This window comes from Anneissia japonica, unplaced genomic scaffold (genome assembly GCF_011630105.1).
Source record: "Anneissia japonica isolate Jap-2015-1 unplaced genomic scaffold, ASM1163010v1 scaffold142_len1259957_cov175, whole genome shotgun sequence".
NCBI classification, from domain to species: Eukaryota; Metazoa; Echinodermata; class Crinoidea; order Comatulida; family Comatulidae; genus Anneissia; species Anneissia japonica.
Genome location: NW_022684560.1, coordinates 342,566 through 369,537, shown reverse-complemented (window position 1 = coordinate 369,537; position 26,972 = coordinate 342,566). Strand labels below are relative to the sequence as shown.

Below are 26,972 nucleotides of genomic sequence, written 5' to 3'. Positions count from 1 at the left end.
TTAACACAACTTATTTTTTATTGCAAAGCTTGACATAACAGATTGCAATTTATACAACTAAAGTAGACAGCGCTCTCGTGTTTATACTACAAAATCATTATTTTGAACATTCATGTTCCATCAAAGCTTTCCGTTTTCACATCTCCCTATAATACATGTGTCGCATATAACAAATCATAAACTTTATAACTTATTATGGAGAAACAAAAATAACCTAAACCTATCTGAATAAAAATCTTGGCATAAAGGGTAAAAACCTTACAAGAAGTTGTGTTTATCCGTATTTCCTGGTATCTGAGACTTTACCAGTGTTGTTTTAAATTTTAGTTTAATAGGAATTTAGTAAATGTTATTAATCAGTATCATAACAATAATAATATCATCACACCAAATGCACAACCACAACCAGGGGAAGTGTTGTTCTACAGGTTGATTCCATGCAATCATTAACATTTGCAATTGGGTTATTAAATAATTTCAGGTCAAAAGTATTGTATTACTGATTAATATTATAATAACAGCAATAACAACAATAATTGAAATTTTAAATAGGTCTAATATTTTTTTTCTCAATTAACCTTAAAGTGACACTTTTCCATTGTAAACTATGAAACCAAAAATATGTAAATTCCTAGTATGTTCATCAAAATGTACGAGCAATGCATACCAGAACAACTTTAGGCAATTTTTCAATCCTACAATAGTCGTTATAAGGCTTAGAACCTTATGACGTTTGTTTTTCATTTATATACAATCTACGAACATACACAATAATAATTAATCATAATAATAAATAAAATAAAATTAGCAACAATAAGAACATCATTTTGATATTATAATTATAGCAATAACAATAATAAAAATAGTTGATAATAATTACATATAAAAAATACAAATCCATTTATTGTCATATTTTCACTAAAGTTATCTTATGATTATACTATATAATATGGGACTGATTGTCAAGAACATACCATTGCATATCAACCTCTAACTTTACTATAAACCTGGACAACAAAGGCAATAAAGTTGTTCCTCCAACACCAAGTGAACTACACATTACAAACAGGAGGCATACAGAGACTATCTAGAATAAGATCATAGCTTAATCATTTAAAGAAATTCTCCTTAATGAAACACTGAGGCACAAACATCAGGAAAGCTGCTTCTGTTACCTTTACATAAACGTAAATATTAAGTAAAAAAAAAACTCATACTGTATAAAATGTTCAACCTAATCGTTATGACATTTATCATGATGAAACAACTTTTAAAGCAACGAAAATGTAAATTATAATTTCCAAAAACCACAATATCTTTACAAAAAAAAACCTATCTTAGCTAATTGTATGTACAGATGTTTGGAAAGTGTCTCAAGGGGTTACTTTAAATTATATATCCTACTTTGAAAAAAAAATACATTTATAAATATACCATAAATGGAAGAAATGTGACAATGTGCTGAACCAAATTAAGTTTAAATAGGAGAAACTATCCTAGCAAGAAGTGGCACTAAACCCATAAATTATGTTCTTTTTTTCCTTCCCCTTATTTAAGGGAAATGGTACGGTGGGCCTAGCCTCCTTGAAATGTAAAACATAAATAAAAACCTGTATGACAAAATAACAATAATAAAACTCATTTTTAATTATTAAAAACTAACCTTTTCATGAAACACACCTTGATTATGTTTCCTTCTAAAGTTTTAAACCTGTTTGTAGAACTTGCTATGCACCGCTGAAGGCTAAGAACAATAAACCACACAGATTCACAATATCAATGAACTCTTGCACACAATATATATCTTTATGTATGTTAAGAACAAGAGATTAATTGCTGGGAATTCCACACACTGGAAAAAGCTTACTTACCTACAGATATTATTATCAGGGGTAACTTGGTAAGGATTAGGGACACACCATTTAATGTACAATTATCATACAGTGGTTTTCATCAACATCTATCTAATCACAATTGTATATTTACAAAGCACATTTAACTGCCTAATTGATAAAGTGGTGCTATTTAACAAGGTTTTCTATTTAACTCAGGTGTTCCAGTTAATACAGTTAAACTTGCTTAAGTCAACTTTGCCTAACTCAATTAATTTCGAAGTCGATCTTATTTTACATGCTAAATTTTGTGTTTTCCATTAATTAACGATCTGTAAGTCGAACAATTTTTCAATGCCATTTTGGATTCCACTTAGGCAAGTTCAACTGTAGTGTAAGATAGAAAATACATAATTATTTTGTTCACAGAGTTTGTGGAAAATTTCACATTGGAAATAATTTTGCTATAAAAGGCACACACTGGTACAGTACGATAAAATTCATGGGAAAAATAACATCACACTGTTTTCCATTGAAGAGGATACTGTACTTGAAAATTTGAGTGGCATATTACTGGCATATTACTTAACACTAATTATGGTAACTATTAATTGATGCTTACTGGCTATGGGATGAGAATGCAATACCATAGACTAGCTTCTAAGATAGTAAATTATTTCGATATAAATTGATTGATCCACAGACTATCAATGATTTAATTAAGGTTCTCAATTTGTTAAAGGAATAGAGTAGGTTTTTATAACATACACATACGGAATATAAATATCTAAAAACAATCAACGTCATCGCTGTCAATGTCATTATCGCCGTCGTCTTCATTGCTGTCATCGACAGTTTGATACTATCACATACTGCAAATCAAATTTGTGTCAATTGTGAAGATGTCTGTTTAAAATCTGTAAGAGCCACAATCCTTAAATATAACATTATAACTTTGTAAACATTCTGATGAATGTTTTAAATCTATAAATACCCATATGATATGATAAGCTTATATAAAATGTCAATAATGTTATACACACAGGTTCATTATAAAGAAACTGTGCTGTGTTTCTATATTGTAACTAATCTACACACTCCTGTAGAAGTAAAGGCTACAACAGAATAAGCCATTCTTGTAATTAAAGACATTAAGTTTGGGAACAACATTTCCAAAAAAAAAACAAAAACAAAAAATATCGGATGTAAGGGGAGAGAAAAATTGCTAAAAAATAACAGGAATCTGTTTCCACAACACAAAAATATATGGCTTTGTTCTTTACAACAGAACTAAAATAAAGCTATGTTATAGAATAGGTAATACTTACATATGCCTAAAAATGGTTTTAAATTATATTTGGTTGTTTATTTGCAAATTTATTATGCAGGGTTGAGGAGTGTTCTCTTTCAGTGTCCTATTAGCTAAACAGCACCCATAATGTTTCTTTAAGGGTCTGTCATGTTTCAATATTATACTACCATATTATATCTACTGATACTCTGCAAACAATTTACTACATCTGCCTCCCATACATTTCAGAGTCAATCTGCATTCCATACATCTATGATTCCTTGTTGCTTGACTGACCTGGGCTCACTACTTCCTCCTCTTTCTGCTCCTCTCCACTGCTGCCCTGCGGTCTGCTTTGATTGTTCAGGCTGTTGTTGATTGTGTTGTTATGACGATGTATGTTTGTCATGTGATGTTGTTGGTTGTACGGCTGTTGGTTGTTCGGTACTTGCTGGTGTATTTGGTTGTTCTATGGGAGAAATACAATTAAAACATAATTTAAAAAAAATTCTTTATAAAAAAATTAATTTACAGTGAAAGTCGTGCATTCAAATGCGATGTGTCAACATTCATCCAATGATTGCTGCCAAGTAAACATCCTTTAATTTCTATCTTGCAATTGGCTGTGAATGAGTAGTCACAAAAAATGGTTAAAAAGAAGATTAAAACTCTGACTGCCAGGGGTTTGAAAAAATATTATCAGCCACCACCAGACTTTTTAAGGAATTTTAACACATTTTCGAAGCTCGTTGAGAGTGTGTTTATAATCAGATTGACATGTAATAAGTACTACAAGAATTATAAACATCTTTTCTTTACAATGGTACCAAACACAAACACAATCTGTGACCCGTAACAGTAAAATGAAAGTGACTCAGTTTTGCTGTTTTACGCATATTCACACAATGGAACTGAGATAACCGCGTTTCAGTATCTACATGCAATATGAGGTCACTGAGAATAGGTCACATTGCAATAGCGAAATACTTACGGTCCAGATTGAATATAGTGTTTAAATTGTTAGTACATGTTGGTAATTACCCAATCTATCAGATTCTGTAAAGAAACCTAAAACACGGAGATCTCCGTGTTTGGCAGTCAAGTGTTGCGTTACGGGAAGATTGTTAATAATTATAATAAGCATATTATGGTAAAAAAAAGATTACAAACCTGGGCTGAGATTAGCTGCTGGTTATTCTGTGGTTGGACAGTGTGCAGATGATGTTGATAGTGTCCTGACGGTGGATCTTCTGTTGGTGAACTCTCCTGATCCTCACCAACTTCAACCTCCTCAGGTTCCTAAAAGCATATTCATGTCATAAAATTTTTTTCAGTGAAGATTTTCTTCTGATGGGATGCATATAAAATCATTGCTTATTATGAACATATTTTTAAAAATCTCAGTGATAAAATGATCAATGATTGGATTGTGAAAGAAGTTTCTTACAAAATAAATAAAAATCTCTCATTTCTCAAAAAATTTAATTCCAAATTAAATTTGTTGAAAAAAAAAGAAGATACTGTAAATAACTCATGTAATTTGACATTTGACCATTAATATTTATTAAACAGTGCAGGAGCAGGCAACCCCACCAGGTACCCATTTATACTCCTGGGTGGAGAGAAGCAATGCAGAAAAAAAGTGCCTTGCTGAAGGACACAAGAGAAATGTACAGCAAGCATTGAAACCCTGACCTTAAGGTTGGGAAATCAAACCATTCCCACTGAGCCAAACCGCACAAAAAACTAAAAGATGGCTTATCTTTGCCTCCAGGGGGCGCACTACAATAAATCACTATGTCCTACATATGATGCCATTTTCATTTGAATGTTCCCTTCAATATTATTTTGAATAGAATAAATTTTACCTCTTCAGGACACAGTTCATAAGCCTTGGCTAGCGTGACCCTTGCACTGTGTGACCTTTCCAAGAAGTATCCATTGGATGTTTCATTTGATTGGGCGGGTGGTGACCAATTGTTGTAAGCGTACTGTGGATTTCCAGCATATGGGCGCTAGTAATACAAAAACAGAGAGTAGTATTTAGATAAAATTGTTAACAATACTGTGCAGGACTGAATACAATTTCATGAATAATTCAGGCTAAATCAGTAGACACTTGAAGAACGTGACTTGGAATGCACCCAAGTTGAGGAGCAGATCAGGGAATACTCCCCAGCAAAGAGGGTGTTGCATAACATTGTGTATGGTGGGATTCTCAATGATCCGGAAATACTTATAGAGAAGGAGGATGATGTCTGGCTCCACTGAGTTCAACACATTGTTGTTAATCAATGCCAATTATATGTTTATGTTTTAGTGGAATAAACAATAAATGAAAGTACAGTATTGAAATAGCTGAATATAGTACCTACCCGTTCTAACTCATCTCCCAGCCACTCCACAGCCCAATTCCATTTCCGTTTCAAATCACCATTTGAGTTGAGTAGACTCTGGGCGGCAGCACAGCTACTGAACAGCGCCACCATACATTTAATGCACTGATAGGCTCTCTTCTGGTAGTGGTTCTTGGACCGCTGAATTGTATCAAACAGGCCATCCCGATCATCTGGAATACCTTTTGGTAAACAAACAATTGTTGTGACAGATTAAAATTAAAAAAATAAATTAGAGAATATTTTGCAAGTGGCAATGTTGTTGCCTTTATAGTTTTCTGTAGAAACTACACTATAACAACAAAAAAAAAAAAAACACGAACCCTTATAAGCAGATAGAGAACATGTGTTTAGAGCAGGTAAGTTACCTTTGAGGGCATTCAAAATCCTGTGGGTCTGCCAGCTGTCCTCCAGTAGTAGCATCTGTAATAACAGATCTAAGTAGGGTCGAAGTTCATAAGTGTAAGAGTATGCAACTTGCCATAGGAGCTCACTTAGCACCATTGAGGAAAATTGAGGATTCTCCCAACTGCAGAACTGATGAGGATAAAAATGTAACATATTCATGCTTGATTAATGAATGAATATAAACAAGACATAAAATCTTATAGTCAGAAGGTTCTGTGTCGACATGGTAAGACTCCAACAATTATTTTATTTATTTATTTGTTGACTATGTTGGACATAAATGCCTAAGGCCGTATTTCCGTAGCACTGATAATTTCTCCGATAAGTTATCTTAAATTCCCTCTAAATATTTTATCCCATCATGCAATATTATGGACAACAAAGCAATGTGTTTAACACCAAAACATCCATTTTGTTGACCTAGCAGGTGACCTTTTTTTTGCGCGTGATGGACAGGCCTAGGCCAAGAACGAAATCGTACGGTTCTATTTCACTCTGGGAAATGTACTGTTGCAGCGATGTTTCATTGTACTTTAATGTAAGGATTGAGAAGACGAAAACGAATGCTAGCTTTGTTTGATGTGCATTACAAATAAACAATAGATAGGGATACACCTAAGCCCCGCCAGGCTCTGTCGACATCGAGTGCAGCCTTTTCAGGATTTCTTTTACATTTAAGCAGCAAAGTACTCACTTTTTATTATGGAAGTGTGTGATTCCTAGGCCTACTAACCACTAGTTGCCTTAGAACTTACTAGGCCTACCCAAAAGAATTCTTTGCATAGCTGTGATTTGACATCGGTCAAAGGTTATTTATTTTCGCATTCAGAGCTTTTTCCGATAAATTATCTGATTCTCATACAAAAATTAATCGGAAACTCTGGGTCTTGTTTTCTACAGCGAAAAATAATAAATTGGCCACTTTACGACAACTTATCGGATAATAAGAGATGCAGAAACAGCCCTAAACACCAAACGTTAAATAGTGATTACAAAGGCTAAAACACCATCAATGTCATCACATTGTGGCATGTAAACAAACAAGGCATTTTTATGACCTAGCTAAAAAACACTAGTTAACTGTTATATTTTAAATTCTTACTCTTAGTAGCTTGGTTGTTTCATCAGAATTGTTACAGTCTTCAATAAGTTTTTTGACATAGCCTCCTCGCCCAAACAGCAGATCAGCAACTTGTGGTTGAATTGACATGATAGGTCGCTGCAGACTGGACTCACCATGGGGGTTTGGTAAAGGTTGACCTCCCTAGCAAAAGAAACAAGCAATTTAATTAACAATTAGCAATCTATTAATTTTGATAAATATCAATTTAATAAGGAAAAACTCTTTTTTCCGATCTGTTCTGGTTGGAAATTAATATCTTATTTGTAAAAAAGTGAGTTTTTTTTTGTTGCTTAATCTTAAGGTTAATTTTCAACCATGCATTTTGGTTGGTATAAATGACTAAATTTCAAGGTAAAAATATCAAATTTATTAATCAAAGCTTGAAAAATGATCTTTTCAAATATCATACAAGTATTTTGGTTCACCCTATACAATTTTTGTGTAAGTGCATAGGGGCAATATTATTATTATTATTGTTATTATTATTATTATTATTATTATTATTATTATTATTATTATTATTGTTATTGTTATTATTATTATTATTATTATTATTATTATTGTTATTATTATTATTATTATTATTATTATTTTATTTTGTGACCAACATTGACTTACCGGTATTGAAGACTGTTGTTTGGATGAGACATCACAACAGCGAACCAACTGCGACACCACCGAGTACAACTTGCCCAGTTCAGCGTACTGGTATTTAATTGGTGGCCCAGGACCTTCATCAAGGGCCACCAGCATGAATGTGGAGGGAACGCTTAATTCCAATAATTGTGTTCGCTATAATAGAATAGTTCAAAGACAACAGTGTACATTGAAATGCTTTTACATAATAAGTTACAATGTTATAGCGTAAATATGGCTACTTTCTCATACAACATATAAATCACTTCTTGAATATCAATTTTAGATTGTGTGAAGTGCCCATGTATGGGTATGATGATGTCATATCACACCCATATATGGGCATATCACATTTATTTTTCACATAACATTTGAAAGTGTTAACCGAGCTTATATTAAGTGGAATCAAAACCATAAGGTTTAATGAATGAGCAGCACCTCCTAGAGTTTAAACAAATATATGAGCTTACTTCTGCCTGTCCTAGATTGGCATACATCTGAAACAAGTGAAAGTATTGTGTAAGATGTCGTCCATGCTCCGAAACTTCCTTGTTTAGCAAACACAGGATAGCATGAAGTAAGTGATCACTTAAACTCTTGGGTTTTTCGCGAATTTCTCCTGAAAAGCAAAGAAAACAAAACATTTATTTTATTGATTTTGTATCGAGTGACTATTTAAAAAAAAGATATGTAAATGACCATAAACTAAAAAAAGAACAACCATTATCATAAACATAGAAGGCAGTTGATTAATTATAACTGGAAACATTATAAAAATAATTAAACATATAATTGAAATAGTATACTGAAAATTTAAATTTTATTATCTGTATCTAAAATTAAGGACAATCCATTATTTACATCATATTTGCAAGTGTACAAAACATTTTGTGGGGAAGGAAGTAGAGAGCTGAAAGTGCAGGCATTTATACTCTTACAAAAAAAGATTAAATGATGATTTCAAATTCAGGGAAGGAGATTGGGGGGGGGGGGTCATCAAAAAGAGCAGAATTTTTACTTTCGTGAAAATAACGGATAAATACAGGAGGTCTAATAAATTATTATTTAAGCCAGAGGTTTGTTATATGACTATACTAAAGTACTGTTTATTTAAGCTAACTGGTTGATATTGATATTTAAGCTAGAACTGTTCTACAAGCTCAGTATCACAATGTTAACAGCAATTAATGATTTTGAAAGATTGCTGACATACCTGTACTGATGGCTCCAGACAGACTGAATGGCCCATCTTGCTGGGAGAAGTGAGACAGGATGACCAATAGCTTAGCAAACGCATTCCGCACCTGGTGGAAAGTAGTAGCAAATTAAATCAAGCATAAAGCAGAAAAATAAATCCAATATTTTGAATGTGTGGCACTAACAACAAACTTAACAAAGAGGTACAGTACTCAATTAAATCAATTCATATATAGCATATAAAAATCTGAACTACAATGCAATCAAAATTGAGACAATTTTAAAATATTCAACAATTAAAATAAAAAAAATATTAGAAAAATGACTTGTATTCAAAAACAAGTTTAAATGTGTTAAAAAGACTAAAACCAATAAAACAACACATTGCACTTTAAAACAAGTTTTAACCCAATTAAAATGTTACGTTGAGTTATCGACGGATAAATAAAAATATTGAGATAAAGAATTGTGATAAATGAATAGATTATAAAAGTATGATTCGAAGAATTCTTTTATTTGCTTAAAAAGTCATTTAATTGTATATTGATTTTAATTTCCAGAAGACATTCATTCTTCGCACTGATGCTAAGATACCAGTTATACTGTACATCATGAACTTAATTAAAATTATCTTTACACAATTCATGGACTTACTTCAGTACTGGGGCTCTCTAGTAGATATTCCGAGAATCTTCCTGGGTTTGCAAAGAGAACATTCTGTGCAAACCAAGTTCGTACGGCCTTTGAAGTACGCATTAACAGACAGAGTGCTTCATACCACTCATTAGCAGAACCCCTAAATAACACAAATAATTTATTTAAACATTTCATTTATTTGACCAATGTCTGTTCTATGGAAGAGGATGTACTGAAATTTGAAAATTATTATAAATTTTAAAATAATAACTTCTGATATTATCATATCCTATCAGATCTACACAATATAACTATTAGTTAACACTAGCCTTATCATACAACATATTTTTAGATGTATTACATATTTTTGTATTAAATGCTTGTAATTATTCAAACAATTTTTAATGAATTGTCCAAATACATGCTGTGAATCTAACTGGATGAAAACACTCCGTACACTGCCTTTTGGTACAAATTATCAAGTACAGTCATGGTACAAATCATCCAACTGCAGTTGTACGAATTCTCCAACAGTCATGGTATGATTGCCCATTCCAACAAAATGGTATGAATCATCCAACAGCAATGGTACGAATCATCCAATAGGCATTGTAAGAATTGTCAAGCAGTCATGACCTGTCCAACAACCTGTTGCTATTGTGCATAGCCTAGACAATAGTTTATGTGAGGTACCTTAAAGTCTTTTTGGTGTGAAAGCCTACAGTGAATAGAAACTTGGAAACCAGTTGGATACTCAGCATGGCCAGCTCTTCATAATCTTGAGTCTAAAAATTTAAGAAATACAGTAACAGAACTTAATTATAAATGAAGGATGTTATTTCAAGTTATCAGTTAACTCACATGAATTATGCAGAATAAGTACGAACGAAAAATAAATTGCTTCAATTTTTTCTTGTATTTACATGACATGGAATGTTGAAACTAATAATAAATATAAGGCATTAAACTACAGTATTTACAAAGAATTACAAAGAGATATCCCTTGCACCAGATACGTTCGTATCAATTCCTATCACAAGAGCTGTTCTTCAATTTGCCGAATCATATTTACAGCAATTTTAGTTTATTTAAAATGCACATTTAATTGTAATTTAACTGATTTACTGTGTAAATTGTTATCAATTATACAACCTCCAGAAAAGTGGAGGATCCAAAAATTGGCTGCTGTAGTTTACTGATTAAATCCTAATGTAGATTGAAATAAAATGTAGTTCAAAAAAACCAGTGTGCTATGATACAACACATAAAAGTACTATCTGTTACTTATTTATATATTTCACTTAAAAACACAAATGCACTTACAGGCCTCTCTTGTCCCTGCAAGGCTTGGAAGTACGGGCTGTTGCACGTAACAAGCTTGCGTATAAATTGGAAGTATTCGTGACTGAACTGCATGCGGTTGTGCATGAAGTGGATATTTTGACGACGTACACACCTCTGGATAATCGCCGGCATGTTAATTGGCTCTTTCATTGCTGTGGAACAAGTATACATATTTTAAAAATAAAGTATACTTCACAAAACTAACTGTAGTTTAAAGCATTTTTTCTTCTTTTTATTATAAAAAAAAACCCCCTAAAACTATAATGTTAGAAATACAGATTGTAATGATAGGCCACAGTCAACGTAAATGGTTGGTTTGGTGTCACTGTATTGTATAGTGAATTACAATAACAACATTTTGCTTTCATTTCAATTTGTAGATGATTATAAAAATGTCTAATAATAATTTGTAATTCCACAAACAAAAACTTACTGAGTCTAAGATCATCCATGCCTTTGCAGAGATCCTTTTCAAGCGATTCTTTTACGTCAACTCGCTCGTAAAATAAAATATAGGCATTCCACCAACGCTTCTGCCTTCTGTACGATGTCCTTGAAATAAAAAAAAATAAAAAATAGAAATATTATTTAAAACAAATACAAGTGTAATAGAATATGGAGCTCAGCATTTTAATTAAGATGCTTGTCTTTTGGAAAGGAAATAGATGGGTGATACACTCTTCAAATAAAACAACATTGAAAAATGTAAAAAATATAATGCTCACCTCTTTAACATATGGTCGAAAACCTCTCCCATGTAATCTCCACCGAAGCACTGGTTGCGCATTTCCTTAAAAAAAAAAAAAAAATTTTTAATTTACCTATTAGATTGAAACATGTGCAGGTACGAAATCTGCTAATCTCCAATATTCTATAGAGTACTACAGTGGTACGGCAACATAAAGTGCTTTCAACCGGATGCCATTTTCACCACTGACAAACCAATGATCCCAATCTTAATTTTTCTTTGTAAATTTTAATTGATGATTAAATGTGAGCTTTTGTGTTTTTAGTACATTTTGATGGTAAATTATTAGTTTTTAAAATGCCTATTCTAGAAAGCCTATTCTAAACCATTAAGATTATGAAGTCATTCAGGCGTAATGGTGATGACACAACTGTTGTACTCTATGTACAGTAGCTCTGGCGTAAATTTCTATTCTAGTTAAAGATGAATTAAGGATGAAAGATGACACAAATTAGAAACACATAAAAATTTGATAATCTGTATTTATTATACTTACATCATCATCGTCCATCCTGCATTCAGAAACCTCCCCATCATCAAACTTGTACCACTTGGCAGGGTCATCACCATGGCGATTAACGATGTAGGAATAATAATGACCCCCACTGGCTTGACCGCTATGTACTACAACGCCAACTAATCGATAAAATGTGCTACGCGACGAATCTTCCAACTTATCACTGCTTTCTTCACGGTCATCATGAATTTCTTCACCTGAGTCAAAAATAGCAGAAAACATGCTAAGCTTGTGAACATAAGAATTGATAACAAATTAAATGACTACTACTATAATAACACAAAATGATTAAACCATTTTTTGTTACATAATTATATTCTATAACTGATTAGCTTTTATAATAATATATACTTATATAATATTTGGTTGATTAATTTCCTTTATTCCATGAAGAGCAATTAAATTTGAAGAACCAGCATTTGCATAACTGATAAAAATGTGTAGATTTGAAATGTGGTTACAATTTTGTCTAATACAAAATACATTCAAAATATAAAACTTCATAATTTCCAAAAATTGTTTCTTGAATGCTCTGTCACGTATGATAAAAAACATTATGTTAGCAAAGTAATATAATCATGATTTGTCTACAAAATGACCGTTATAAACCAATTAGTCAGCAATTAATGTGACTGTTCCGTTACCTTCAAGCTTGGCAAGACCAGCAGCAGTGTAAGGCTCCATGTCAAATTCACGTGGAAACTCAAAATAGTCGTTGAACTTGATTGCACATTCCCGCTCCCAATCGTAGTCAAAACGCTTCAGCTGAATTGCTAATATATTCGGTAACTTCTTTATACACAAACGTTTCACAGTATCAACCTACAAAAAATAAAAAGGTTTCAATTAAAATTTTAAAACAACATGTATGTTTTTAAGTAAAATATCTTATTTAGTGTAGCTAAGTTGCAAAGGCAGGGGCACCGTCAATTATAGCCTAAAACGTCGGCGCTATTTCATGTCTTTTGTTGTATAGGCTTTGGTTTGTAAAACTAAGACTTCTCAGATAAAACATATAATCGGTTGTTCAATGGACATATCTAATTTATGTGCACTTTAAAGAACCAATTGCATATTTCGAAGAGTACGATATGCTGATTCATTTCAGCCCCTGTCGAATGATGTGAGCATGAAGCTACTAAGCCCTTCTGTACAGCGGCAAAAGTAGTCACGGACCACACCCATATGCAAATTCTGCACTATAACACTGCGAGTTACGGGTTATTCTCCTACTTCCACCTCAATTATACTTCTATAGTTCTAGGGATAGATAGTGCAAGTTTAAGTAAATGTTTGATGTATTCCACACTCAAATAAAATACTTTTTATTGAGGTAGATAATTGACAAGCTTACCTTCTTGTTACATTTCTCACAATGGTAGGCGTTAGGGCCTTCTAATAAATCGCCTTTGACGTACTGTTCTAATGAATCTAATAGGTTTTGCTGATTGCGAATGTCAACGTTTAGAGCTGTAAAGGACTCTTCTCTGGAATATCTGATGAAAAAAAAATGTAATATATCTTAACAATGAATGAAATAAAAAAAAACTAAAAATATATCCGATATATTTATTCTGAACGATAGATGAAATTAAAAATATATTCATTGAAAAAATATTACATAATATAAGGTAAATAAAAAAATGAGAAATGTTTGCAAAACACTTTTTACTAAGACATATTTGCAATTTGAATTATTATAACAGTTAACATTAGCACATCATGTAGTCATTGAGAACATATTACCTAATATAAAGTAAATAAAATAATAAATTAAAAGTTTGCAAAGTGCTTTATTTAAATATATATTTGTAACTTAAAAATATCATAACAGTAAATTTTATCACACAAACTAGATGCCTTCTACCACAAGTATCTTATATTACATTATAAAAGCAACTAAATGCAAGTATTTAACTATCTTCCCATGAACAATAAACACTTAGTGACCAAGATTGACACGAATTATAATTATCTGTCATCAAAAAATTCTCCTAAAAAATTAAATTAGCCTAACAAATATTGTGAAGAATTAATAATCCGAGATATAATTAGACTATATGACTATGAAAACAAAATATAAATAGGCATAAAAAAATAATGCATAATATAATGAAATTCATCTTTGTAGATAGAAAAAATATATTGCAGGATGCTATTTTTGGTAAATGAATATTATGAAATTCCTACCTGTGAGGGCAGTCTTTACAAATCTTCTGATCTGCAAATGACCCTCCCATGACCTTTGTAAAGATAGGGGGTTGTCCTAGTGACTTGAGGGCTTCATCTAGACTGTCTACAAGGCTATTGAAAAACTCTAATGCATCATGCTGCTCACGAAGATTCACTGGCTCGCCCCATAATCTACAAAATAAAATTACACACACTGATATATTTTTGAGATTTTTGATGTGATGTACTACTAGATAACACAGTAGGAATTTTGTTGATTTCTCTTCAAAAGTATGCAGGTACAAGGTAAATTTATGTATTCCTCAAGAAAGGCGCAAATGAGAAAAAAGAGTTGCTGGGAATTACACACTCACAAAAACTGAAGTATTAAGGGGTAGGTGAGATTTGAGCTGATAAAAGTTGAGAGGAAGATTAGGGTTTAATGAGTTTGTTTAATAGAACTTAATGTCCTCAGTTGGTCATATAATTAATGACAATCATTACATCAGAGAGAAAGAGGTAAGAGAAGAATATAGTAAAGAGTTGATGTGATTATAAGTTTTGAATCTTGAACTCAGGGTTTTATAATACATTCATTATAAAGATTGTTGTGAGAAAACCCATTTCTATATTATTAGAAATACCTCAAGTAATGTGGTTCTACAAAAATAATGAGACCCTTCCTCTTCTCTCTCAAGACTTTCCTCTGAAAACTTTCTTTTTACTATCTCGAAAACCACCCTACATATAGCAAAGGTACATACTTGTAAATCTTCCAGAACCCTCTGGGGACATAGTATTGTAGTTTACTTTCTGCTAGATGTCCAAACACATACTGTACTTGCTTCAACACTCCCATGTTGTACTCTTTGCGTTCACTCTCTTTGCTGGAACCAATCTTCTCGTCTCCTCCTCCATCTTGCTTGCAGTCTATGTTTACCTAAAAGAGACATATATAATACAAGATCCTGATTAACTGATTCACTTTAAAAATAATATATCAAATACTTATAAAAAATTATGATGATTATGGTCTTAGTTTATAATGTTGATAGTGTTTTGTTAGAGTGGAATTTGTATCTAGCCAATTTATAATTTAAAATATACATTGACTGATAACAGAATGCATGTAAATTAAAATTGTCCAAATTGCATCCTAGGGTCAGTGTCTGTGTCAATAACCTTCATGTTTTCCAATCTCCCATCTTTTTAATGTACAGTATAAAGCTGTCCAGACTATCAAATTTTCTTTGACAAAAACTGTTGTATGCCCATATATAGTCATGATGTGCCTATATATGGTCATGATGTGATGTTATCATGACCATATTTAGGCATGTCACATGATTTTGTCAAATAAAATTTGATATTCTGGACAGGGCTGTCTACCTCTATGTCCTGCTTTTCATCACCGGAACCATCATCTTCAACATCAACGGCAGCGCCCTCGGCACTGAGGATTGTCTTGCGTATCTCGGGAACCATGAAGATCTGCTGGAGTACCGAGTTCATATAGCATGTCGCACCGGCATTCTTTAACCCTACAAAGCCTCTGATTGGTCGAGGACCCACTGGTGGGAGATACTCCCATTCACAGAGTGGTAATTCAGTTCCTGCTGAAAGAAATTAAATATTTTTTTTCTTTTATTACAATAATGCTCTAAACGTGTTTGGAATGATAAATGTATTTGGGCAATTACACTGTTCCTCATTCAACAAATTATTTGAATCCCCCAATTATTTTAAGACTTCATTAGTTTCACATACTAGGATGTATAATTATGAGAATAAAAAATTGGTTGTTTCAATCAAAGCAATTGAACAAAAGGATGCACATCTCAGCACATCAAAGGTTTAAGCTCTGGCATCCACATTCTACATGTCGTGCGCCCCTACACGCTTGACTGAGTTTAACGCACCCTGATCGTCACAAAACCCATAGCAACCAAACCATAATTAACTGTCAGCAACAAATTACCCAAGTGCGTGTCAGTTGATATGATTATCATGCGTCATGTGGTGATTACAAAGGCCTAACATTCGACTGAAATTACATTGTTATTTCAACATTAATTTTATTGATGAGGGTGTCTAGTGGTTCAAGAGACTCAGCTTGCAGAAAAAACAAATTAATTCTCTGTATCTACTCAAATGTTCATTTTGTGGACCTTAGTACAACATTGTCAAAATGAGTTTAATTTTATAGAAGAACAAGAATTTTCATAAAATCGTAAATTTTCTTTTGCTATAACTTTTCATTTTGTTGGTCAATTTTCATGAATGAAATTGTAGTTTATAGAAGCACTTAACAAGCTCGTGGTCAAAAGAAATCAGATGTAACATACATTGCGAACTACCCAAAATTAATGAAATAGTAACGAATACCATAAAACATATGGCACACATAGACTAATAATTGACGACTTTACTCGCAACTAGTATCAGATTGTCGATGCCACAGTAAAGGTAAAAAAACTGTACGAATGTGCTATGTTCGCGAGCGGAGATGTGCGTCCTGTTGTCGAATTGCCTTGTTTCAATTATTTAATTACAGTACATCAATTCAATATATATTACATAATATTGGTATAATTTATATAAAATTGATGATAAAATTTAATACAAATCAAATTCACAGATGGTGAACACTTCAAATATAAACAATACTAATACTTTCATTTTAGATATTAAAAAATTGGATGAATAATTTATAGCTTATATTAAATTTACATGCATATACTGTATTCTCACCTATAAAACAAGGCTAAAAATAGCAAATTACGATCGAAAAACATGGGGTCATCTAATACACGTATCGCATACACATTTTTTATTTTTAAATATGTTCGTCTTAAGTGCAGATCGTCCATAAGACACAAATTTGCTACTGAAAAGCCACTATCTGTATGAATGAACACAATTTTAAATGTGGGAAATAAGATTTTGTTGAACATTTAAAAGCCCATAAAATGATATTATTTGGAAGATTCCCTACATTTGACTCTGTTTTTAGCCAGCTAGATGCAATTTTCAAGACCATAATAAGCAGAAAGTAAAAATTCTGACGGCCATACAAAAATCGTCTAAAATATTTTTCTCGAACTTGGGGGTCGTCTTATACGCAGATTGCCTTATACACAAGAATACATGGTATGCTATACCATCGTTATGTCATCAAAATATCAAACATTGTAACTGAAAAAATCATAGTATTACCTGAATAATACATATTTGTTAACATATCACAGACTAATTTCAGGTTTGGTATACAACCGACGCATAGAGCAACCAGGAGATCGAAAGCGGCGATCGTTGTTGGAGGTGAGCTACATACGGGAATAACAGGACATAGCGGGAAATCATCGTTAGCTTTGCGTGTTTGCACAACAATTTTGGACGCAGGAAACAAAAAGTCATCAATCAACTCCTAGATAATGAAAACAATATCAAATAATGTGCATATGTTAATTAAATGGTAAAATCAAGATTTACAATTTGCTTTATACCAAATTATTACAAATGTGTTATGCAATGCATATGTTTACATGCTTCATTCAATCAATGATTTTGAATTTTATTATGATTCAGAGATGTTTCTTTATATGTAATGTTTTCTTTTTGTTGATTTTTTCCCTTTATTGTAAACAGTTTGGCTAACTACCAGTTGGCATCACAGATAGTCACAAAACTGTTTACATTAAATTAAATTAAAAAAATTTATGGAAGACTGAAGTTTGTTTCATTTAAATTGACTTACATGTATTAGATTACAGCCATCTTTTTTCGATCCTATCTGGTGCTTCTTCTCTGACGACATAAATGTCAGCAATTCTTTACAAATACCTAAATGGCCTTCCAGTAAACTCCCTTCAACAGGCAACTCGCCAGTTTTCAGCAACTCATCCTGATTGGAAAAAAAAAACATATGTTAATGCAATAATGCTAATCCATAGATATAAGGAAGAAAATATAATTAATAGTAACAACATGATGGTGACGGTGAGGAGGCTTAAAAAAAAAAATTGTTTGTTTGCCCTCCAGCACCCGCCCCTAGCTCACGAAAAAAAAAGGGGGTGGTGTTTTTTTTTTTTTTAGATCACAAATTTTAAAAAGTAATCTTTGTTTTTCTCCATTTTGTGCATGAAAGTATAAATTTGGTGTCGGATATAGGTATCACCATTCTAGGCCTAAATTATTTGCAAAATATGGATTATGGGTTATTTTTATTCAGTCTGATGAATACCCTTTAAAAAACAAATAGTGAAGCAGGCTTAATTGTAAGCATTGCGATTTAATGTTAATTTTGGTGACAGGAGAAAAAAAAAAACTTTTAAAAAATTGTTTGCACCCGCCCCTCCTAGACAATTTCCTGCATAGAAGGGCAAACAATCTATTTTTTAGGCCTGATGCTGATGATAATGTTGATTATGATGATAACAAGGAAAACAAAATATTGATGTTTAATTAGTAGAATGTTAACACTAATAATGTTAAATTATAAGAATAATATTATCCAAAAAAATAAATATAGTGCCAAATGCCTTACAATATCAAGAGCGTAAGCTGTTATTACCCAGTATTATACATTTATGTGCTGGCAAACTAGTACAGAACTATTTCCACTCAATCAGGAATAGACCTAGTCATGTTTTAAGCATACTTCTTATAAAAGGCAGGGGGTAGGGAGGGGAGACATGGGTAAAGTGTTTTTCCCAAGGTCACAAACGAAAGGTTCACCAATGCATTGAAAGATCCCAAACTGCAATCGCTGCAACAACCGCTCCCAAGAAATTATTAAGCATCACTATTACCAAAGCTTACTCACCCGAACCTTCTTGAGCCAATCAATCTCATTGGTCAGGCAAGTCTCTGCAGCATTCAACGTGACGTTTGTCGTACATGCGTAATTCAACAATCGGCAGAGCAACTGAAAGTACTCATTACATGACCTAGGGTTCTCTTTTACGATACTCTGTCGAAAATAATGGAAAAATGTGATAATGATTACAATCATTTAAAAATTTACATAACAAAACATTCAATGCCTACATGTAAATGGGTTATAATGTCATACAATTAACCTTGGTATGTGATAAAATTGGTGGTCAACATGTAAATTATTTATTTGGCATATTCACAGTAAAAATTATTTCATATTATTAATCACTGAAGCTATGAAACCACAAACAATGATTACACATCTATGTGTACACATTAAATGTTTAATTAATTATATCCACTCAACAAATTATTAATGTGTCTTTAATATTCCCATAATTTTTGGTAATAATTATTGAACACTTACTTGTAGAACAGTAAAACATAATGTGATAAAGAAGTGTAGTGGAACATGTGCTGATGAGCACTTTGTAGCTATTAGGTTAAATTGTTCTGTTGCCGACAGCCTCACCGTTCTGAAATCACAAAATACCATCAACATCATAATGGATATCCCAACAATATCACAATGACATTATAAATATTATCACAATGACATCACAAATTTATCATTATAACAACACTCTCAAAAATATCCTCTTAATGTTCTCTACTCATTCATACATATTTTATCCCCATCTTTGTGTACATTTTATGTATCCACTCTTCATTCCTGATTGGTATCATTAATACTGGTAAAAGGTAGTGGCTATTGTTACAGCAGTCTTAAAGGATTCCTGATTTAAATTTCATCTCCAACACTCTGCCCACCCCCTCCTCACCCAATCTGCTTCAAAACACCAATACTGACCTGCTTTTTGATAGTAGTAGTAGATCTATGATGAAGTGTTGCCAGCTCTTGTCCTTGTTCAGTGCTTCCAGCGCAGGTGGACAGAGTGCTAGGCAGATGGTCAACACCTCTAGAGATTCCTTAGTTAATGAGACATCTTCTTGTTCTGGTAACTTCACAACACCCTGGGGTTGAGAAAATGGTACCAAATGTTAAAACAATGCTTATTCTGAAAGACTTGGAGTATAGTATTAAAACACAGCAGACCTAACCATTCTTGCTCAATGGCACTGGTTAACAGGAATGAAGCCTAGACTACAGACCTAGAAATGCATATGGTTATAAGATAACAAGGCAATTTACTTTTAAATCAAGTGGAAAGAGAAGGCAACGCTGAAATAATTCATAATAATGTTTACAATACACTTTAACCTATTAAACAAAATGTCTACCAGGAGGTTAGGCCTACCTAAACATCATCAACAACAATCAATATATTCATCTTCATTGTATTGCGAAGAACTGCAAAGAGTGTCAGTGCATGTACTACTACTAGAGTAAATCATTCTCATACACGCAGCTAATGCACATGCGCAGTTATTATATTCGTCACTGAGAAACCGGTCACTGCAACCTGGCAGTTTTATTTAACTGCCTAAATATAATTACATAAAACAGGGTGACAGACTTACAGGGTCCTCAGAACTATAATTGCATAACATAATGCGACTTTCAGAGTGGAACCAAAGAAAAGTAATGTTTTTGTCGCACATATTCAAGAGAAGCATATATATATCTGTCTCTTATACACATCTAGATGTGTATAAGAGACAGTATACATACATACTCAAGATCAAACAAATAATAAGAAAGTAGCAACCTGGTCTAACTTTATGAAATATACTACTAAGTTTTACAAGCAGTGGACGCTGGCTTCAACAAGTGAGATATATTGAAGAGGTTCTTATAAGATTGGTACATTTTAACACCTCAGTGAATGTAGTACATGTTATCAAATGAATGTATTACTATTACCTTTTCATAAGCTTTATGAATATCTTCATTGGAGGCATGTAGAAGATGAAGACACCCACAACCAGCTGACCACGCCACCTTCTTGATTGCTTTCACCACATTCAAGTCTGGCATGTGACTGCTAGCCTATTAATCATCAATACGAATACTAATGAGAAGTGAGTCATGTCAAATCAGACACACATAAATCAATTGAACTATTTATATAGTATTAATATTCAAGGTTTATTATAATGGGAGTGAAAATGTTTTAAACTTGATTATCTCACTATCCACATACAGTGGTGCATCTAAGTGTCTTAAAAGGGAGTGGGGGATTGATGGGGTTGCGAAGGTGAAGAGCTCAATGATTAAGTGATAGGGTGCAAGCTCGCAAAATAAAGTGAATTTTAACTACGTGAACGTAATATTTTTTGCTTCAAGCATTTTCTGTGGGGAGAGGAGGGTGATTGGGAATGTGAGCTTTTGGGGAATAGGTGTTCAACCTATTAAGCTTAAGGGGTGGAGGGTAGGGAGGTGACTGGTTGGGCCCCTCTTAAATCTGTCACTGATTTGTATACGACTTACCTCATCTGCTACATGTCTCCCTAGTCTAATAGCAACGTTTCTAAGCACACACTCCGAGTTAGGGTTTGGTATACCCTGAAGGGCCTGCTGCAACACCAGGGCTTGGTTGTGAGCAGCAGGAGTGGTCTGTGTAGATGACTGGCCTGTCATGTCTTGCTGGAGGGATTCAGCCACTGCTGTGATCTTTGCATAGCCTAGCGTTGTCAACATTAACTTGCCTACCTTTAGCACCATCAAAAGTGACGTTCTGTATGGTGAAATAAGTTGTCAAAATCAGTTAGGAAAATCAAGTTTCAAAAAAGTTGTTTGCTGCCACCTAGTGTTTATCAGGAATATGAATACTGAAGTGATGCTGTAGCTTAATGTTTGCAAATGCTTGCTTTTAACTTTCTGGTTTCAAATTCCGTGATCACAAATAGAATCAATTGACCTCCACTCTCTAAGCCTCATGAAGGAACCCAATTCAGAGGCTTAGTTTTAGCCTGTTTGGTCATTACATTGTTGTCAGATCAAAAATAAAGAAATATGAAAAATAGGACAGGATAGGAAATGTAAAATGTAATGGATGATTCAAAGAGATTATCATTAATTAATCTTCATTAATTACAAAATGAGAATAAATTTTTGCATTTGAAACTCAAAGTTTTAAAGAATGCTGAGTAAAATGCCCTTTTTATTGCTTTTTATGATTTGTTCCTTAGCATTTTGATGTAATTTTTAGCTTTTTAATGATTTTAATGATTTTAACACTTTTATGATTGTTTAGAGTGTTTAATTATAACTAATTCTGATGTATTTATATTAACCTTTTATCATGTAATTTCTTAGATTTTTAACATGATCTTATGGTACAACAGTATTTTATTATTGAATAAGTTTACGTGAATAAAGTGACTATCTATACTGTATATTATATCAAACACAGATTTTCTATTAATGTATAAAGTTCAATAAAAAAAAAAAAAAAATCAAAACTATACACATTTCAACATGTATTATATACCTTCTAGTTTCTGAATCCGCATTTGGTAAGAAATTATTTTTTGTTAGCATATTTAAAACACATCCGACTCCTCCACTTTTCAAGAAATTATACTGAAAAAGAAAATATAAGGTAAAAAATTAGTATACCACATGTACCATTAATAGTCTTCTTCAACAGAAGCAACTGTTAATTAACATGGAAGACATTAACTTGAATTTCAAAGGTTATTATTTTTACTTAAATATACAATACAAAATAAGAACTTTAATTTTAAAAGATAAAATAAAAAATTATTTCTAATGTTTATCTACGTACGAAATTAAGTGAGTAGTAGTAATAGCATTTTTATTTTCGATTTTGAGTTTGGATCACAAACTATTAAAAATAATGAATATTCTTAATGTTCAAAGTTTGTTAATTTCTCACCTGAAATTCATATGCATCATCACCATGTGGCACCTGTGCTGGCATTAGTAAAGAATAAACAACCTAAAAACAAACACCAAAAGGTCCACTGATTAATCTCAGATAAGAAAGTATAATACATACTCCAAGTATTGAATCCCAACACGATGGCGTGTATTTCAATACTTGGAGTATGTATTATACTTTCTTAAAAACAAAAATTTGAGTAATTAAAGCATACAATCCAGATAACATTTCAATAATGGTCTGCAAAGTACTTTTGAAGAGGAATACCAACTGATAGTATCACTAAGTAATCTTTATCATGGGTTTATTTGTGGAAAAAAATAGCCTGCCAAATGACATCAGTTACTTATCTAGCGGTGGCAGTGGCGATGATGGTTAAATTATAGAGCGTATATTATGGAGACCTCTATGCCAAAGTTTATTTGCAATAAAAAGTGGAACTGCTTTGTCAAAAGAACTTTTAAAGTATCTGAACCTATGACCTTAGGATTAGATGACAAAAAAATTCTAAATTTGAAAAAAAACTCATGATATACTGGTATATAGTCAATGCCAATATTTAGACATGTTACATGTTTTTGTAAAATAAATTTGATAGTACGGGAGCTTAAAGTGACCTTCCAGATGTTTAGATGATGAGATCCAGGATCTTGTCATTTGATCATCTTTTCTAAAGGATGTACACATGACGAGATCCAGCATCTCGTCATCTAATCGTCTCTTCTAAAGGATGCAGACATGACGAGATAATTGTCTAGACATCTGGATGGCACCTTTAAGCTTCCGTATAGGCAGTGTTTTATAACATTATTCTGATACTGGTAATATTTTAGCAGTCTCTTACCTCAAGATGATATAAAACTTCTGACTGTGATGAACCAAAGAATAAACTATCAAGTGAGGGCGACAGAGATTGTTGACCTAACTTAGCATGATCTAGACAAAGAGCTCGTAGTTTATCAACAGTATTGGTATCTGCAAAAAATGGTATGTTATCAATCAATAAATGAATGAATTAATTAATTAATTAATGACAGTACTTTCTTTAAGAAGTATAAATACAATTCCATCAAAGATCATAAATCATGTAATTGATAAATAAGAAACATAATGAAAAAAAAAACAAGTCTAAAAAAACATCCATAAATTAAAATTAAGAACCCAATGAATTAAAGATGCATTGTCCCATGCAAATTATCCCAAAAACATAAAAATTATCAACTTGAACATATAGAAATTAATGTATTTAAAAAATATTTTATAATAATAATTTTAAAGCAAAAAAAATAATAGAACCACTTGCAGTGTTTTATTATTTTTATCATTATTCAGTATAAAAGTAAAGGTACACATTTTTTAAATTCAATAATTTCTATGTTCAAGTTAATAATTTGTATGTTACTGTAAAATGATCAAGATAATTTCATGATATTTTTTTTTTCATTGTCAGAGGAAAATTCATCTTAAAAACATGGAAATCAGAGGATAACCCTTTAAGACCAGAGGCTTGTTTCAGATGAGGTTCCCAAGAGAAATCACAAATGTAAGGAAATCAATATGTATGGTACACAATTATAGACCAACCTGCTGGGATGATCTTCAACAGCGCCCTCGCTCCATCTCTTAGCAATGGCACTTTTAATGAGCAACCTAAGTCTGCTAATTGAAAGAAGAATTGCACAGCTTGCCTCTTGGTGGACAGAATCTGAGGAAAAATACATATATTTCATTTTAAACCATGAAGGCCTTGTCCACACTATCAAATTTTATTTGACAAAAACATGTGACATGCCTAAATATGGTCATGATGACATCACATCATGAAACTATACTTTGCTCAGTATTTATAATAATCTTACATTTCACACAGTGCATATTTTACTGGCTATAATATTAATTTTCCTATCTTTTAATCATCACAAAAATAGTCTTCTAATGAATAGGAGTTCTACCAGTTAAATATTGACTGCCAAAATCGAATTCTGGCACAAGTCCCATTGAATGGAAATCTGGTTGTACTGTATGTTTGCTAATAGGAAATTCAATGATCAAGTGCTAGATGTTAGTACTTACCACCCCTGGTAGACAGTTCTCTGTTTCAATGTTAGGTCCATCAAAGTGTTGAGGGGATCCCACGGACGAATCAGATGAGCTATCGGGACTCGATGGCATGTTGGAGCCAATCTGGCATAGCTTAGCTGTCACCAGCTGGTCAAAAAAAAAATTATAGAAAATTAAATGAATCTAAATTATATATCATATGATTACCATTGCGTAATTTTTATGTAACGGTATGATTAATATTTATACTTATTATGTAACTAGAAAAAGTTATTTTAAAACGGTAAGAAAAAATTGATTTAAAGAACCATAAAAAAAATTGGAACTTACAGTTTTGTCTCTCAACGCCAGTTGTCCAACCAGCCTTCTATCTTCAATTGGATCAAGTAATTCTCCGTTTACATATAAATCAACTTTGGTAGTTGCAATGTTGGCTTTTATCCTATCAAGTACAAATTTGTTATAAATTGTACATTTGCTCTTCGGTAATTCAACAAATACTGAACTTTTGCCATTATAAATAAGGAAAAGCAAATATGGCAACCACTGGTTATGGAGTTAAAAGGTAGCGCTGTAGCTTAAAAGTCACACCTTCCAACACTAGGGTCAGAGGTTAATTTTTGATTAACAACTCCACTCTTTATAAACCTCATGTCTTAAAAAGACTCAAGATTATAGACCATTACAATTTACTTCCATCATGTAAGATATAATTTCTGATATTGGAGATATATGTTTGTTTACTATAAAATAAAATAAATAAATAAATAAATTGTTAAGCCTAACCTTAATAAAATTTGTCTACGAACAGATGCGATTGATTCATTGGTGTGTGACCAGATGTCAAGATCCTCCACTTGACGTCCTTGGTTGGGAAACCGTACCATTAATGTCACATGCTTACCACGATGTGCCCTGTAAGATAAAAACGAAACAATTATTAATCTTAATTGTCAAAACCTGTATATATTCCTTTAATTTGATTGGTTGAAAACAGGTCATGCGAGACTGATTTAAAATGAATATTCCTGATTATTTGAGTACTAGTCAATGAACTTGAATAGAACTTTTTCGTCTCCAAGACAACATAAATCTCAAATGCAATGCGAATGAGAAAAATTAGCCTAGCTTAGACCTACTAAAGGGACAATGATTAAAGCGCTATTGGTAGCCATTAATTAGTAAGAATCACAGAAGCATGGTTCATGTCGAAGCTAAACCGCATATCTAAATCTTGAAATATAATAGATTTTCTTTATTTGACTCTGATGTCAAGTTAGAGCCAGATAAAACAGCTAGCCCGCTACGAGGAGGTCGAGGTCACTAAACAGCAATTGAGGGAAAATTATAAAATTATAGTGGAAATGGAAAAGATTGAACTGTCAAAAATACAACAAACCTGATTTTATATATATGTACATTTCACTTTGAAAAATGTACGCAATCAGACTTTTTTGATGTTATTGACTTGGTTGGTCAATAATGCAAAGGGCAAATGTCATTTGTAAAATCGAGTATTCGTAAAATGGACATTTACTAGGTTTTAAACCATAATATTACAAATAATTTCTGAAATCCAGGCTGATGAGACTACTTTGCTGCTGTTGCTAGCATTGTTGGAGTATGTTGTTTCCAGTGAGAGGATGATGATAACGGTTGTACAACAATAACGCTGGCTTTTGCCTACGTTACATAATCGTGTCCTTGTAATCCAACGATAGATGACTTAAGCCTTTATCTTGACATAATTGACAGGTTCACATCAAACTTGCATATCTAGATATTAAGTGGATGCCGCAGTAGATGTTTTCCTATTATCTCTATTTGGTGTAAGAGTAATTCCGTTTGGAGGAAATATAGGATA

General features: G+C 32.6%; 1 protein-coding gene across 1 annotated transcript; it reads right to left on the bottom strand.

Annotated features, from left to right (window-relative positions):
* LOC117106248 (probable ubiquitin carboxyl-terminal hydrolase FAF-X) lies at positions 1 to 26,722 on the bottom strand. The gene is made up of 35 exons (XM_033247608.1): positions 26,703 to 26,722; positions 25,895 to 26,023; positions 25,439 to 25,550; positions 25,121 to 25,255; positions 24,632 to 24,752; positions 23,892 to 24,022; positions 23,042 to 23,104; positions 22,634 to 22,725; positions 21,631 to 21,877; positions 21,064 to 21,189; positions 20,050 to 20,213; positions 19,606 to 19,714; positions 19,126 to 19,272; positions 18,058 to 18,204; positions 17,517 to 17,727; positions 15,690 to 15,916; positions 15,065 to 15,240; positions 14,319 to 14,492; positions 13,483 to 13,624; positions 12,773 to 12,950; positions 12,108 to 12,325; positions 11,589 to 11,653; positions 11,297 to 11,415; positions 10,843 to 11,015; positions 10,213 to 10,304; positions 9,538 to 9,679; positions 8,900 to 8,990; positions 8,157 to 8,305; positions 7,669 to 7,842; positions 7,030 to 7,191; positions 5,888 to 6,056; positions 5,499 to 5,701; positions 4,992 to 5,138; positions 4,294 to 4,422; positions 1 to 3,592 (listed from the first exon to the last, which is right to left on the bottom strand). Exons 1-35 carry the CDS (start codon positions 26,720 to 26,722, stop codon positions 3,395 to 3,397), a joined length of 5,082 nt encoding a protein of 1,693 aa, XP_033103499.1. The 3' UTR covers positions 1 to 3,394.
* Positions 26,723 to 26,972: the final 250 nt, after the last annotated feature.